General features: G+C 42.3%; 1 protein-coding gene across 4 annotated transcripts in view; it reads left to right on the top strand.

The window, feature by feature from the left end:
- LOC105839275 (nucleolar protein 4-like) overlaps positions 1 to 16109 on the top strand; it is a 66155-nt gene extending 50046 nt beyond the window's left edge. For 2 of the 4 annotated variants that reach the window (XM_036294053.1, XM_012685459.3), the window contains 6 exons: positions 4462 to 4793; positions 5506 to 5706; positions 5973 to 6119; positions 10575 to 10789; positions 11335 to 11519; positions 12269 to 16109. In XM_036294053.1, coding sequence (XP_036149946.1) covers positions 4462 to 4793; positions 5506 to 5706; positions 5973 to 6119; positions 10575 to 10789; positions 11335 to 11519; positions 12269 to 12441 — 1253 coding nt within the window. In that variant the 3' untranslated portion in view covers positions 12442 to 16109. The remainder of the gene's footprint in view (positions 1 to 4461; positions 4794 to 5505; positions 5707 to 5972; positions 6120 to 10574; positions 10790 to 11334; positions 11520 to 12268) is intronic. The other 2 variants (XM_036294054.1, XM_012685460.3) reach the window with 1 other exon arrangement.
- The last annotated feature ends 2001 nt before the right edge of the window (positions 16110 to 18110 follow it).

Here is an 18110-nt window from a genome sequence, read left to right as displayed (position 1 = left end):
CTCTCGCAGAGATTTGCATTTTCCACCGAGGATTCGCGGTCATTCGTAATTTTGCATTCGCCCCGATATATTTCGAGCTAATATACATTTAAATACTAAGGGCCGGTCGTTCCAACTTTTTGGTAAATTTACCTACCGGGTAGGCATGTGTCTATCTTCATTTCTTTTCTTAAATAAATAAAGACGAACATATATTTATCTGATAGGTAAGCTTACCAAGAAGTTGGAACAACCGACCCTAATTCTTTAATGTTCAGTAACACATTTACCAAATGTATTTTTATATATCATATTATATAAATTATATCTTTTTTCTTAATATTTATGTTAACACACACAAGATTTTTAATATCGTTATAGAAAATCGTTTCTTTTTTCAAAGTTGCAAAACTACTAAATATTCGAAAAATCTTTGGCTCGTACTGTAAATCGATTACCCAGTAAATTTACTTTATCTACTTGGATATCTTGATAAAAAAAAGAAACACGACGACGACCGCGAGAACATCTTAGTTTCTCATCTCTTAATGCACTCCGCGGTAGAGTCGGTGTAATATTAATAATTTACAACAGACACAACTTTCCCCAGCAGGCGCATACACGGCGATTATGTTTGCGATATATCACAAAATCACAATGTCTTAAGTACGACTGCTTCCGGATCTGAATCGTACATTAGAATTCATACATCATATCTGTCTTAAACATTTATCTTTAAAAATCGTCTTTTCGATAGTAATAATAATCATTCAAGTTGATGTCATTAAATCATTGATTACATTTAAGATCTACCCAGCCATAAAATCTGTGTATTTATTATTCTAATCATTATTATGTTCTTATACTGAAAAATAAACGAATAAATAAAATAAACGAATAAATTCAAGATTGAGAAATTCAATAGAAACTCGAAACAATCCAGCTAAAAGATTTTAGAAAATTATAAGGCCAATTTTTGCGATTAAACAAATAATCTTAAATAAAAATTAAAAAAAAAAAACAAGATATTATTGGATTATGATGAAAATTAAATATAAAAGAACGTGATTAAATAAATAAATAATGATATTGCAGAGTAACCATCATTTAATTATCAATCATAAAATCGTCTAAAAGCATAAACTGTGAACTTCCGAATTCTCTTTCACGTCGACACGAACACGCACATGCCATCACGTGCAACATTCTAGTATGGTCAGTGACATTTATGAGGGACAAGATAATACGTCTTCGTCCATCCTCGCGATTGCACGTTACCATCCCGAGCGGTAGACAGTTTCATACCTAGCCCGTAGCGAAGTACCGTGGGCGTACGTGGCTTGTCTGCGGATTTTGTAGCGCGCTAGGCTCGCTCAAGACACACGTACAGCGAGTTGCCTAGAAAAAGAGGAAGTGTGGTCGTAGGGGCCGAGGTATTAGTTTCCCTTTGCGGGAACGCGAGGTCGAGGGAATGAACCAGGAGGAGGACGAAGTGCCGGGTGGGGCGCCGTCGCCGCCGCTGCCGCCGCCGTCGACTCATTTCAGGTTCAGGCCAGCGGCCAAGAGGCGAGCTCAGGAACGGTGCTGGATGGTGTGGGATTGGAATTGGTAACCGGCTTTCTAAGCCCGTGCGGGCAGTCTAGCCGTGCGTCCAGCTTCGCTTATGTGCGTTCCCTACCTTCTCCGACTACTCCTCTCCGGCGATACGCTCGCCGCAGGCCAGGAACCCTCTCTCGCTGCGTGCGATGCCGTACCCTCCTAGAGAGCGGCGTTGCGCACGTACACACGCATACGCGCACGTACACGTACACGTTATGTACGCGAGTCGGATTTTTTTCCGCAGTCGCCCGTACATACGCCCGTATGTAGCGCATGCGTGTGCGTGTGAGAATCGAAGTGCAGCAACCTCCAGGGCCGGTGGGACCGCGAGAGTAAGAGAAAGACGGGGAAGGAGAGAGGGAGAGAGGCAAAGAAAAGAGGAAAGAAACGCGTGATGCCTCCGCCAGCACGCCTCCTGGACGAGGGTCCAGTTTCCTAGGTCGCCCGCTCGCGCGTTCAGTTACTGGTTCTACCGGAATCCTCCTAGAAAGATGCGTTGCGATCGTTGAAGCAGCTCGGCGGAATCAGGATCGCCCGTTCGAGCATCCGAGATAGCTGCACCCAGATAGACTTTTGCGCCTTCGCGCGGGGGAAGTTGAAGCCGTCTGGCGGAAAGTTGCCCCTCGACGATGCAAATGTTCCAGGACGTTGCCTTGCAACGCGCTCGCCTCGACGGCGGAGTGGCGTCTTGGAAACTACGCTCGTAAGAATTCGATTCCAGAATGTAGATTACTTTGCGCGCACAGCGAGGGAAGTAGATTTAAGAACGTGCGCACCCGGTCGAGATTAGCCGCATCGTTCAGAAACAAATACATTTCGTAGCACCATCTCATCATTCGCCCTGGGGCATTTTCATTTCACATTATTGTTTCTAAGTGTCCATTTTTTTTTTTTTTTTTAAATAGATGCTGCCAGTAATAAACAATAAAAATGACACTCTGGTTATTACAAAAGATCTTTAGAAAATATTATTCTATCAATTAAAGCACAATCGAAATTAATTTTCTATACGCACTTCACGTTAAATTTAAGAATCGAAATATACATATCGGATTTTACATCTTTACGAGAAGAATAATACGAGTGGCGTGTAGAAAATTAACGTGCACCCGGGATAGTGGGGTTTTTTTGTATGAATGTTCCAGTCGTTGACGTGCGATTGTACAAAACGGCAGCCGCAAACCTGTCTCTTCTTTTTTTAATCGGAACCAAGGAGAGCCCCAAGTGGAAGAGATCCGCGAGGCTCGCTAGCCTCTTTACGATCCCCCTGCGGCACTCCCTACCGACAATCCATACACTTCTTCGTACGTAGAGTCTCTCGGCGGCCACGACTCGTACCTGTCCCCGTCGACATCCTCCTCGTGAAAGCACCTTTACCGTACGTTCTCTCCTGGGATCGTGACGGTAGAAGACCGCACCGCCTTTTAACACCTTGCACACGCTATCGGGGCTTATTACGGGTTTTGAAAACGGGTCGCCGTTATTATTGCAGAGAAGAAACACGGTCTGTACAACAGCCGGCCAAATGACGATCCAATCTTACTGTCGTCGGCACAATTGACACGCTAAAGCTTTATTCTGCCCTCTACAGAGAGGGTCCAATGCAATTTTGCCTGCCGGAGATTTGTTAATACGAAAAACTTGGACGTCAATTTTATTTTCTAAGGCCTTCGCAAGAGAATTTTAACACAGCGAAATTAATTCTGAGTGAATTGTGATCTAAGTGAGAGTTGGAGAGTAACGGAATATTGTACAATTGATTGGAAAAAATTCGAATTCAAGGTAGCAAACTTATTAGTCACTCTTTAATGTTACCGAGATATATACACCGATGCTACTGTACTTATAAGTATAACTACGAGGCTACGATCCAAAAAGTGAAATATAGTCGCCAGACAAAATTACTTAACGAAGATGGCGTGAAGTCAATTAATTTATACTATCCGGTTCTGGCCATACTTCAACACTTTATAATTATATGTTCACCAAATCTCTCACTGACTTTATTACATAATCGTTATTTGTCAGATATGCAATCTGTAATACTGTGAGACTGAAAAATCTTCCCCCAAAAATTCAGCAACCTTTCGTGAGCGACGATCATGTGTTATTATCGAATTCATAACCGAGTTTTCGTACCAAAATTCAACAGTTAATCGGCAATAACTCGCACGCGGTTCTAAAGCTAGGGAGTCGTTTAGGAAATGCTACCCTCCGTTGGTCGATCATCCTTAATCAATGTCGTCACGCAAGCCAAACGTGCACCGCGTTTATCGTTATTATATTCACGGGATAAATACCACCCACGTGCCCTCCCCTCTGCATCTCTCTCTCTCTCGCTCTCTCTCTCTTTCGCTCGCTACTAGTCACGTATCTAGCCGGCCGCACATGACCAGCTTCCTCGCCTGGCCACGCCGTGGGAAGGGAAGAAAGTATTCCCTTCTTTTGTTCCAACTGCAACGTTCTCTATTCATAAATCGAAACAGCGCGAGGCGGCGATCTAATCATCGCAGCACGGCGGGCATTCAACGAGAATGTTATTATTTTCCTCGCGCTCCCGATGGAAGGTTCCCCTTTTACCAGATAATTACCGATGGCGAATGCAAAGTGTTTCTATCACCAAATTTGCGTTATTAATTAGTAGTAATTATTAAAAATGCCATTGTTCATATTACGATCATTATTGATGCTAATAATACTAATAACGTCCATTTCAATAAATGACATTTAAATAATAATAATTAATTATTATTATTATCGTTATTAAAATGTTAATTATACGTACAACGTACGTGTCTAATAGATAAAAAATTACAAAATTTAGGCCTCAAACTCCTTGGGGAGTATGCGCGCTAAATCATTAAAAAACGCTCGTTTTCGCAGATTCCCGAAACGGTTCCTCGGAATTGGTGGACATGCCAGCGGGAATTGTTCCGAATCTAAGTGCCGTGGCGGGCGTCGGTGGCGAGGACATGGCTTCCATATGGGCATCTTACGCCATGGGTTTTAAGAAAACGCCGCCACCAGCATCGGCGGCAACGCCCTCGCGGTCGGATCGCGATCGGGAGTCCAGTCCGCCCGGGGAGGGGACGGGAAGCGCCCACGATGAGACTAGCAGTAGCGGCAACAAGGAAGATGAGGACGACGATGATATAGACGCGGACGAGGGACTGGATCCACGACACCACGATCCCGAACGTCTCAAGGCGTTCAACGTAAGCATGCACGATTCAATTATTACCCTATACATGGTCTACCGATAAAATTTATTCCTTCAAACTTCAGGAGTATACTTGGAAATATTTTGAATTGAAAATTAAAAAAATAATTAAACGGTAATTAGTGATAATTATCATCCTCATTACCCCCGATATGAACTCGACGTATTAAGATTCCCCTCGGAATGGTAATCGAATTACGAGCTGCGCAATTGCGGTCTAACTGGTCGCTTTGTGTAACTGTCGTTTGCAAGAAAAGCGTCGTTCACGCCTCGGACGGAGAAAGGGCCATGCAAGGGGGAAAAGAAAACGGCAGCGCGGGCCGGGAAGTTAAGCCTTAATATTGAACCTTTCCAAAAAAAAACTCCAATTATCGTAAAGTTTTATGAACGGTTGCGTCAAAGAGCCGACTCGGAGGGCACGCCGTTTCTCTCTGCGTTTTTTTCCCCTCCCCTCATTTCCCGTTTCTCATATATCTCTTTTCTTTTTGCCCGTTTTCCCGCGCGTAAAAGCCAAGTGGTTCGTAGTTTCGCGGCGGCTGTCGCTGTTGCGCTAGCTCCTTAATTAATTACAATTAGTTTAATAGAGTCCCGGTGTTGCACCCCACCGCTACTAAATTCTTAATTCCTTGAGCGGTTAGCGAGACTCGCGCACCAACTCCCGGCTTAATTCACTCCACTAACGTGGCCGTTGCATCGTGTCGTGGCAGATGTTCGTGAGGCTGTTCGTCGACGAAAACCTGGACCGCATCGTGCCGATCTCGAAGCAGCCGAAGGAGAAGATACAGGCGATTATCGATAGTTGCACAAGACAGTTTCCCGAGTTTGCTGAAAGGGCCAGGAAGAGGATCCGAACGTACTTGAAGAGCTGTCGGAGAAACAAACGTGGCAGGGAAGGCCCTTGGGACGCCGTAAGTTTTTCCTTTATCGTGAGCCAATTAGCCTCCAAGTTTTTTTCAAGTTTTGACACATTTTCAAGCTCAAAATTACGCAAATTTTTAGAGTGATATTTGAGTTTTTCGATATTCTCGGATCTGCTATTTCGTCAATTAAAGTCGCGGGTCCCGAGTTATCCGAGCCGAAACTTTGTTCGTGAAAGCTCGGACATTCTCGCGGCGTGAGTCAATTTCGGCATGCGACGAACGATCGCGGATGTGACGTACGTATTTCTTTTTAGGCCAGACCCACGCCGGCACACTTGACCTCCGTGCAGGCCGAGCAGATTCTGGCAACGGCCTGCGAAAACGAGAGCGAGAACGCGAAACGCATGAGAATCGGTCTGGAGCCGGTGTCGCAGCCTATGCCAACTCTTCCGGCCGCAACGGTGAGTAATAATCACATGCGAAGGGGGAGGAAGGACACACTTATCGCGAGCGACAAAGTTGCTGCGGCAAATAGACATTTCGACATCGTTAGCTTGGCTAGTAATTACGTGTTGCAACTCGCTCGCACGTCCCTGGCACGCGAACGGACGACACGACACGATATGGGACACCGAAATGTATCGTCCATCGATTCAAATCACTTTATTCCTGTACCCAACGAATACACAGCATCATTACACGTGTCCTCACGGATATTTTTCTAAATATCGCATGCGTGACCAAGCATTAGATGCTACACGTGCGCAACCTTCGAGCGCTCTCGCCGACGACCGGATTCATTAATCAGGCGATTTTTAGACGACAACATCGCGGATGTTTGCGCGATGCGCTTATGAATCACGATCTGAAATATGCAAAGCGATAACTCACGGCAATAAATATGAATGCGCGAGAGTAGAATTATAATAAAAAATAGATCAACTTGCTACGGTACTGAAGTCAAAATAAAACACATTTTTTGAGCATTTTTACAAAAAGTTGTAAGTAATAAAAACGAATTAGTGAAATTCTAATTCTAATTCGCAAAAAAGTGTCATCCTCATTATTCCTAGTCAGTTTTATACACAAACATGTGGCGGTGATGTATATCATGCGGCAAACGCATGTACAAATAACGTACAGACTCGCTGGCATTTTGATAGATCCTCATCGCAGTGAAAGGGACTACGTTTATATCTAATTATCGCATTCCACTTATTTGAATTTTATTTCTTCACGTTTTCATTTCTGTTGAAATAAACACTTCAACTTTATTCTTTTGACTATTTGTGTAATATATATACTGACAGAAAAGGATACTTGATTCAAATAAATAGTTATTTGAATAGTACTAATAACATAGTTCATGAAAAAAAAAATATTTATTTCAAACAAATAACATTCTCTACATTATAAAAAATATTACTTGTTTGAAAGAAATATTTATTTGTCAAAAAATTCATTATTAGTACTATTCGAGTAACTGTTAATGTATTATTCATTATTCTAACAGTTGGAAATTTTTATATACGAATATAAAAAATAAACAACATGAAAATACATTATATATAAATGAATACAGAAACTAGAATAGGACGACAAATGACGCAGGAAACGGAAAGGCAATCTTTAAAGATAAAAAACAAAATGAGAACGCGGAAAGAGAGCGTACGAGCTTTTTCGATTGCGAGCGAACGTCGTAGCCTCGTGCATTATATCTTGCGTGAAAATTCGACGAGCTCCTGCGCGCAACGCCAACGGTACAGAAAGATATGTACGTGAAACGGAGAGCTAGGATTGTGATATAGGTACCGCGAGAGAAGAAGCGAGTGATAACCCGCGGGTCGCGCACCTCTCCCACTCTGATGCAACTCACGCACACAGATCCGCGCGCCACGGCGGAGGGCCGGCGATGGCACAAGTAGCCTTCGACCTCGTGAAAACGTCTCGCGCGCGTGCGAGACGGAAGCGCTGAAAATATTCTTGGAAGTGGTGTGGGCAGCGTGTTAAAAGAGTGGCGTGGGACGGAAGAGAAGAAGTAAAAAAAAAAAAAAAAGAGTGGACTTTTATGCGTCGCGACTGACGCGCGCTTTCGCGCACCGAGGAGAACGCGCCGACGTCGGCGCGATTAGTCTCGCGTATCCGTAAATTTCACGGTACGTTACGTCAGCTACGCGAAGCGGACGGTTTCGTATCCGGAGGGGGAGTTTCGCGCCGAAAAATCACCGCCGGGAGATCCGCTCGGCGAGAGGAGAGTCGGATTGATTCTTGAAAATTCATCGGCCCCTGCACTCGAGAAAAGCAATCGGCGTTAATCTTGCGAAGAGACAAATCGTCCGCTGTCGTTGACGTCACGCGTCTAATCTCGGGCATCTAATCTCGGAGGATTTGACGATTCGTTCTACGATACGGAAACGATCGACCGACAACGTTTTCGCCCGCGATCAACTCCAATGTTCGTCACCTATAGTTCGCAATTCGCCGGGTTGGTTCGTTGACCTTAATAAAGATAGTGCGAAAAAGCGAGTAAACGGTAAACCGATCGCCTCGGTATTTCGCGCGCGCGCACGCGAGACGTGTAGGTAGCCGGAGTCGTCCAATTCCGCACTACTTGGCGCACCTAATCCTTCTTCTCCCCGTCACCCCACCCACATCTCCTCTCCTCTCCCAGTTGGTTCCTTCACGGATTTCGCAGTTGACGAACACGCCGCCGCTCTCCATCACTCCCTCTCTCTACCTCACCATGTCTCGCACGCAAACGAGAAACTGAAACGCTCACGGTCCCCCGTCGCTGGCTCCCTTCCTCCCCCCTCCCTCCCTCTCCCGACTTATCTACTTTGAAAATCCCTGCCCGAGAAGGAGACGTAGAAACCGAGAGAGAGAGAGAGAGAAAGAGAGAGAGAGAGACCCGATAACCTCTCCGGCGACCTAAACCTAACCCATTAAGGAGGAGACCTCTCTCTCTCTCTCTCTCTCTCTCTCTCTCTCTCTCTCTCTCTCTCTCTTTCTCTCATATACGTATGTCGAGGTTCGTGCGCATCGGACGAAGCGGCTATCTACTCTTCGTGGCCACCTATATAATTGACGTCAACGCACACTGCTGGCCTTTCATAAAAACACCTCCCTACATCCGTTCTACGCCGCTCGAAGATTTCATTCCTCCGTGCTCTCGTCGTGCCCGGGCCTCTTCCCGCGCTCCTCACGATCTCTCGGCTCTTGTTCGCATTCTCCTCCTCTTCCTCCTCTTCCTCCTCCTACTCCACCTCTTCTTTATACTACTACTACTACTACTACTACTATTACTCTTCGCCAACCCTCTGTACGCGTCTCACTCGATCTGCTCCTTCGTCGGGCAAGTCATCCGTTTCTGTGGTGGAAACGCACATCACCACTTCTCGTACCGTGGTCCTCCTCCTCTTTTTTTCTTATGCCTGCTCTTCCCTCCCTCCTCCTCCTCCTCTTCCTCTCTTTCCACGAATTAATTTTCTCCCGTGAGCTTACTCACGCCTCGTCGTTTCGTCCCGGACGCGTTCTCTCTTTTCGTTCCTGACATTCCTCCCTCGTGTCAACCCGCTTTTTCTTCATCCTCCTTGTTTCGCCTCCCATCCCCCTCTTTCGTTTCCCTCGCCGACCGGGAACGACATCCTCGCTTCTCTGAACCTCGCTCGAGTAAACGCGGACGTTATTGTTATCGTATCGATACGTCGACTGGGTGGGGCGGGCGGACGCAAAAGTGGAAGAAGAGCGAGAGAAGAAGCAGAAGAGGAAATCGAAGTGAAGAAACTCCCGGCGCGCTTTGTTCCGCTCGGTTGCTCATAGCGGTGAATACGATCGTGTTCGATGATCGGGATCGCGTTGATAACGAGATCGTGGATAAACGATATAATAGAAGCTCGATTAACTCGCGTTGGGACGATCCTCGCGGCCGATGATCGATAATTCGTAAGGTGATCGAGAGTGTTGTTTGCTGATTAGTCACGTGCTTACGAGAGATTGGTTTACCACTCTCCCGATCGTGTCAGCCATGAGGAAAAAGAATTTACCGGTAGTTCACAAGCTGGTGCGCGATCACGATCAAATTCAACAGGTATACAATTATGGCGGTCCCGCCGCGGTGTTAGTTTATCGTCGCTTTTTACTATCTTCACGTAATTGAAGTAACATCGTAGTTACAATTGTTTATTAAGAGGTTTTAAACCTTATATTGTTTAGAAATGTGCGATTTTATAGAAAAGAATATTAATATAGGCGCTTAATTGAAATTAAACGGATTTAAATGTATCCAAAGAATATTGTGAGCTAGCATCACATTAGCTCACAATCATACTAAATTTAATCGTCATCAATATTAATTAGGATTAAATTTAAAATACTTATAAAAATTAATCATTTCTAATAAAACAAAAGATTCTGTCGTTACGGAGAGAATCTTCTAATTATAAACGTTCGATTAATTACGTTACGATTATCGAAAGCCGAAACTGGAGTTTCAGAAGTCTCAATTTTTAAAACAAAATGTACATCTTTCACAAAAAAATTACTTTTTAGTGTATGTATATTTAGTAACATGTATACACATATAAGCGTAAATGAAAAATTAGGAAAGACAAAATATTTATTTAATAACAAATTAATTATTCCGCCGATAAATGTTTTGAAAATAAGATTGCCTATTCTGCAGCGAATCTTGACGCTGGATACTATTTTTCTGTAAATATTTCTCTCTCGTGTAAACTGCGTGCTAACGCTTTCGTCAGTCTTAAAACACAGTTCCAATTAGATATCAACATTTTTATCAGTCTAATACAGTTACTAAATATCGATACTCAGAACTATCTATAAGATTTTTCTACTTCCCGAAAAAAATATATGTTTGATATAACAATTTACTTACTTCGTAATAACGTCGATTGCAGCAAACGGACGTTCGATCAAGTTTGGAGCACTTCTCGAGCACACCGGTTAAATCACATTCGTGTGGAAAGAGGGAGGACACCCCACCAGCATCGTTAACGTCCCTGGCACCGTTGACCAGTTTGGCGAACTTACCGAACAACACCATTTCAACCACGCCGCTGTCGATCGCATCCGCGTCAAAGCTGCTCACAACAGACAACAAGAGTCTCATGAGGTCAGTATGATGAACTAGTTACAAACGAAGGCGATGAAATCCGCGTTTTTTTTTTCTCGTCGAACTCGCGACGTAGTAGAGCACTTTTATCCATTTCTCAATTAGCCGCCCACTCACCCAAGTGAGACAACAAGATAATGTCATGATAATGTCAAAATGATATGAAAATGAATCTGTTTGGGCAGTGTCAAATCAAAGTGTCAAAATATAAACTTTTCTCTAGATCGAAGCTCTCTTCCGCCGGCATCTTTTTATTATTAGCTGCTTATTTTGCAGAAAGAAATCAACCATTATGTCGCCTGACGTGATTACGATTAACTCACTTTCTGCCTGAATTACCGTAACCGATTATTACTATCGGCGCTAAAATCCCCGCTATCGAGTTTTAGATAAGGCTTCGCCTTCGGTCACAGGTCATGGCACAAAAATTCACCGGACGCCTCTCTCGTCGAACGAGTTGTGCGTCCTTAACGGAACGTAAAGCGCTAATCGCGACCTTTATCGCCGGCGCTCATCTCATTCTCATTGCGTCTCTTTTTCTACAGCCAATCGACGATAGTCAGTTCGACGGTGAATGGTGTCGCCAGTGGCGGTGCACCGACGATGTACAGACCCAACTTCAGCCAAGCGTTCCAGCGTGCTGGGCCCACAACGGTACCGCCGACCCTCTCGGCCGGGCTATATCCTACTCAAAGTTTTACGTCGAGTCTACTAAGCAACGGTATACAAAGTAATACTGATTATTGGTGTTATTTGTTTTATTTCTTATCAAGCTATTTCAATAATTTGCATCACGATGAAGGTACCTTAATATTGAAGCTTTGTTTATTATTTTTGGAATAAGATCCTGAGTTGAATAAGACCCACTTAATTTATTTTACTTTGTAAAAACTCTATTGAAAAAAATAGAACTGGAGTTTTGATATAAGTAAAATAAATTAAGCGGACCTTCTTCAGTGCAGGGATACTATTCCGGAAGCTTCTTCCGGTTCGATAAGTGTCGTTGCACATATATTTTGGATGTGTTCGGGAAGACGCCTATCAGTATCAACCTATTCTTGTTCTACTTTTAATGAACAATGAAGATAGATTGATGCTGATAACGCTAATAGCATCTCCCTGAACGCACCCTTTAATGTAGGAAAAAATGCACAATAACACTTATCGAACCGATAACTATCGATAATCGTGTACAAAAATAGTAGTTTTATTATTTTTTATATCTACGTTCAAATATTTTATTCGTGTCAAATTGGCAATTTAATTATATAGATTAATTTGAAAAAAAGTAGTACCCTATTTTTTTGCGAGAGTAATGTTTCGATTTTTTATATATATATATTTTTTTAACGTAGCTTGCATGAAAGCTTTAATTCATAACATTATAAATTTCATAATATGCTTGCTTTAATGAAAACTTATTAGAATGCTTCGAGAAATTGTGGCAATTTAATTTTGAATTCACGGTTATCTTTGCAGGACCGACGGATCTTAGCATGAAGAACCCACCAAAGCCTGCTCTGTTAAGTCACAAACTGAACTCGATGGAATTGACCGCGGTGAAGCAGCTGATAGGCGGATACCGAGAATCAGCCGCCTTTCTGCTCAGATCTGCCGACGAGCTGGAGCAACTGTTGCTCCATCAACCATAGAGTTACGTTTACTTGGCCAGCGTTCGACAGCTTGGCTCGTAGTCACAACGATCGACGAGAAAGCGACGCGAGTTGATGCAGCGCCTGTATGAGCACCCGGGAGTAACGTCGGAGTCAGCATGGACCTCCTTCTTTCAAGGCTGTTTACACCGCTACTCTGTCGGCAACTCTGCCGTGGCTCGAACACGAACTTATCTTTTGCTGAAAAACGGTCCTCTTGGGCGAACTGAATTGCATTCGATCCGACAGCAAAACAAGAGTGCAAGATTACAGATTTAGATGACAAAATTTTTAATTGACGAAACATAGTTTGAGAAAATAATTTGAGAAATTTAATTGGAAAAATTTAATTAAAGTTACTTTAACGTAGATTATTTTCGACGTAAGTCGAGAGGCTATATAATCGCGACGAAAAATTCATATTAAAAAGTCCGATTGTTATACGGATTCATCGTCAGACATTGTTTGGTTTTGACGCAAAAAAAAAAAAAACAAAAGAGTTCCATATACATATATAATGAATAATTGTAAATTTCATTATGCGCGTCGTCGCGATTTCTAGAATATTTTTAATTTTAGGATTAAGGAAACTATTCGAACAGGGTGTACATAGAAAATATTTACTTAATTATCGATAAGCTTAAAGGATGATGCGACAAGCTAAGATGTGTGCGCTAGTGTAAGAAAGAAAGTTGAAAATGGAAGAAGCTTGCGGTTGACGATGAAAGTCATTCGGAAGCGTGCGCTATTTTCTAACGAGGATGAAAAAGTTCCGCAACCTCTTCTTTACGGTCGGAAGACGCGCTTGCATTTTTTCCTACTCTGATACTTCAGATAAGCTTTGAAAAACCGTTTGAGAGCTCCATAAATCTACTGTATATTCAACCGTTTCGATGACAGCCGACAAAAAAGCTATCGCGTTCTTACACGAGACGGTAACTTCGCTAATCTGTTTGTTGTCGTTATGTACATATGACGTAAATGATATATGATGAGAATAGTTATTCTCGTGCGTGAGGAAGCACGCTTAATTCATCGCGGAATCGCGTCATTTACTTCGAGAGTGGCAAGTATAGACACGCATGAAGAAGCGATTCGGAAATTAATGTGATAAAAATTCGAATTCTAAAGGATTTTATCAAAATTATTCATTTCTGGCCACTTTTGGAGCAAATGGTGGCTCACTAGGATCTAGATTTTACGACGGTCATACGTGTATATAGAAAGAAAATGCGCCCGCGCATTTGATACACGTGTACATAATATGTAGGTCGTAAGACAAGATGAATTTTTTTATTGGCGACGCGTCTGAGGCCTCGTCAGTGGAGATTAATTAGCTAATCAATTAACGATAACTGTACAACGTCGTCGTAATATAGTTAGGCTATAGTCGTTTTGGAAGCGGAGGAGCGTAGTGATCGAGAGTATAATTTCGGGACCATCTTGTCACGATCGGACAATACGTTGCAACCGTATTCGTGGTCTCCGGACGCATCACCGTGTTACCAAAGAACACTAATTATTATGGGTAATGTACGTACAGTACTACTTAAGGATCGCGTTCTTCTTCTTCTTTCCGTTATTCTTTTTAACTGACACTTCTTTCACAAAAGCGTGTAATCATTTTTCTCATCGACTAATCGAACAAAGATAGATATAAAGGCTGCTATATGTGAATCACGTGATACCTATACACGTCTCGCATATATTATGAGTTTATCTATTATTCTTTTTAATACCATTAATACTGACATTTATTATCGTTATGATACATTTATTATTAATTTTATCACTATCATTATCACTACACCTTCGTTATTACCGTCACTGATACTGATTGCGAATCGAAGAATCGCGAGAAGATAGTACGCGAGGTAGTACGAATAGTTTATTCTGTTCTACAACGTCATTTTCCACGGAAAGTTTCCGCTCGTTAAGTCTACTTCGTTGTTTTGTATATAGTTTATATGTATACAATTATAAACGGAGCGCATATAAATATTGTAGAAATTAAGTTGCTTAAGTAATTAGGTACACAAAGAAGAGTATATATAAATGTATATGTAAATGCAAAATATCTTTATGCGAACGATTGCTGATTGCTGTCACCGTCGAACTCTAAGCGCAGAACATTCCAGTGAAAGAAAAGCAAACAGAAAAGTAGAACAAAGAAAAGGAAATGAACAAGAAAAACCTAGAGAAAGAATTTTATTAAAGAAGTAAAATGGAAGAAAGAAAGAAAGAAAGTGTGTGTACAAGTATGTATGTATGTGTGTGTGTGTGCGAGGGAGAAAGAGAAAGAAATGTGTGCATGTGTGTATGTGTGCGCGCGATCATTGAACATGCGCTCATCGAAGATTTTATGGGAATCACGACTTTCATTGACCGACAATAGTCGTACTTCCATTTTCCTTTTCCGTTTGCGAGCAAATGCGCCCGATCGTCGCGCGCGATCAAAATCACAAAAATGTTCGCGGCACTTTAGTGAGAGAGGATCGAATAAAGCGTTTCGTCAATTGGAAACTAATTCTTATCAATCATTTAAAACTTCAAATACTTGCAAAGATGGTACACACGTCGCCGCCCTCCCCGCAAATACAATTTCTCGCCCGTATAGTATAAACGGACTCCGTCTCTTTAATCAACACAGTGCAATAGTGCTATAGCGATACCGTTGTTCTACCGTGTTATTGTCAATCGTCGTCACGATCATGCTTCTGTCATGCACATGACATATACAGATAATCACAGCTCAGCCATCCTCCCTCTTTCGCGCTGTCCCCTTGGTTTCGAGCAGGCATCACACTTCTTTATGGATATTAGCCAGTTATTGACAAGTTCATATCTTACTACTAGCATCGTACATCTATACATAATTCACCTCAGATGTTTGGGAGCCACACACATTGTGAGGGCCGAGCTCCGTTTTGCGTACCACATGTTTCTCCCTCCCCCTCGAATCCGATGACCAATAATGTTCACTGCGCGTTCTGCTAATTGATAATATGATGACGATAATATACCTCGATGAATCTAGGATTTGCGAATTCGTGATATTCAAGAAGAATTCGTTGTAAATATTATTTTCGACCAAGTGAGAATCGAATTCAAATAAGAATTGATCCTGTCATCGATAATTGTTGCTCTTTTCGCAACTCGACTGATCCGAAAAACCTGAATCTATCGTACATCCGGAAACACGGAGTAAAAGGAAAAGGGAAAGACGAAGGAGACGAGACAGAGGAGAAATTTATGGACCGAAGAAACATGCGACACTACTCTGTTCTTCTTTCTTTTCCTACGTTCGATAAAAAAAAAAAAGTATCCGTCGTGTACCTTAATTCGCCTACGCGGAAGTGCAGATCTACTGTTCATATATAGTCGCGAATCGATGTATATTGATTAAAGAAAAAAAAATATGTATTTGTTCCTAAAGAAATATTAAGAGTAGTAATATACCGTAAAAGAATATTAATATTAATATTAATGATAACGATAATTTGATGGTACATACTTTCTTATAAGTAACATTACACATTACTACGATTATTGTAGAGTTGGTACGGTTCTTGAGGATGCCTTGCCTGTAAATGTAACATATGTTAAATGAAAAAAAAATCTTATTATCTTGTAAATGTTTTACCAAATATAATCGATTATTCAACTTATACTTCGGTTCTGTTTTCTTTAATTGTCCAATGTCCTACCCGTATGAACGTGTCGGCAAGATTTACGACTCGATATATTTTTCTTCGCCGTTCTTTTTGTCGTTGGTTCTTTCGCATGATTAATGACGATCAAAAAATCCCGTAAAGCCGCGCGCGCGATCATAAATATCTGGGCGCATGCATAATCGCGGCGCTTTTAAATCGGCGACGAGTAATCGGCCCGATAATGCCGATTACTGTATGTATATGTATATGTGCACCGGACAAAATGGAAAGTCGAATAAGCACCGGTGTGTGCAGCAAGATCACGATCTTGGCTCTGGATTATGAAACTACCTTCTCGCAACAATGTGGCAAGATTTAAAGCTTATTGCGGCTATTTATTCACCTTTTCGAGAAATCTTGCGCGAACGCCGGTTTTTATTATATACTTCGCCAAGTAAGGAAATTACGTAAGGAAATTATGTGCGATGTCGACGTTTTAATCTAACTCAATTATGATATTTTATTGCCGGACACATTATACTTTCCTTGCAGCGATTGCTTCCTTTATGCGAGGGATATCGCCGAAATCCGGCGATAAGTAATAAGCGAAATGTTGCATCTAATTAACCAAACCACTCGACATACGTATTTCGCAATAATAAATCTGAGAAATGATCGGAGCAATGATCGAGGCACTGCAATATGATCTTACGCGGCGCACAATGAAAAGTCAAACGAACGGTCGGCGCGATCTTTGATGCAAGGAGTAGATTGCGAAACGGCACCGGTTACTCGGACAGAGCAACTTAGATCACGCTGGAAGGCCGCGGCATCGTTACAAACGCCTCGCCTCTCGATCTGTGATCTCTCGATAAATGCTTTTTTCAACTATATCTTTAAACCCAACCGTACAAAAAATACTTGAGGTAAGCTAAACTCACGTTTCTAAATCATCGCCAATATTAATAGCAAGTCACAGATTGCTAAGATACTAACGGATATTGCTACTTGAGAAAATAATTATATATAATTTTTTTCCGTCGGTTTTATTCCATCGCTTCGTAATAACAGAGCCCACGGGAGTACAACAACGGACGGGTAAAATCCGCGCGATCACGCGAGCCCGGATCCGTCGAGCGAGTTCCGTCGGGCGAATGTTCAGCCATGCAACATCGTTTTCGAGAAATGACTTTTGACCAAAAGCTCGTCCCATCGTACAGCGCGAAATCTCACATAAGGCGCGCGTACACGCACACAAATCGATCCGAGTGTCTCGAGACGCGAGGGATATCGGCGGGGGCTCGTTTCCCCGCCGAGAATCGTAAAGCCGTTTCCTCTCGCCAGGCTCTGCGGAGTAACGTCTATCGGCCGACAATGCATCACGGGCTTTACGAAGGCTTTTGCATTCGAATGGTTTCAGGGAGGACACCGAACAGCCCAGACATCTTGTACATAGGCTTCTTTACATATGCACAATGTAAAAATGTAATATTTCGCCACGTGCACATTAGAATTCTTCTTGTGCTGATCGTTTAACTTTATAAATAGTCTACCCAAGAGAAATTACATTAAAGTAATTTTTTTTAGTATTTGGCTTACTAAAAAGAATTTTTTATTATATTTCTTTTACATAGTTCTTTTTAGTTATACTCCTTGTTGTATTGTATGATTCCTTATTATAACAGCACTTTACATATGTAAGTTAGTATTTTCCGTTTTGGTAAATATAGGGAATTAAAGCTATTTAAAATATCGACCTTGTTCTCCATTGACCTCATAACTTTACTGAAGTAGGACGGACAACTCGCAAGTTTGTATAATTAAGCTGCTCGGGCAATGCAATGCGCAACGCGCATTATTTTAAAATTCACACATGATCGCGTCGTGGCGAGTAATAGCATTCGCACACTGCTCGTTATGCGTGCGTATTCAACCCTGAAGAGAGAGACAGGGTGGAGGAGAGGGAAAGAAGTGAGGGAGAGAGGCTGTGCAAGTGCACCGGGGTCAGTGTGTTTT

This window comes from Monomorium pharaonis, chromosome 11 (assembly GCF_013373865.1).
Source record: "Monomorium pharaonis isolate MP-MQ-018 chromosome 11, ASM1337386v2, whole genome shotgun sequence".
NCBI lineage: Eukaryota > Metazoa > Arthropoda > Insecta > Hymenoptera > Formicidae > Monomorium > Monomorium pharaonis.
The sequence above is the reverse complement of the archived record's forward strand: the minus strand, read 5'-3'. Positions and strand labels throughout refer to the sequence as shown.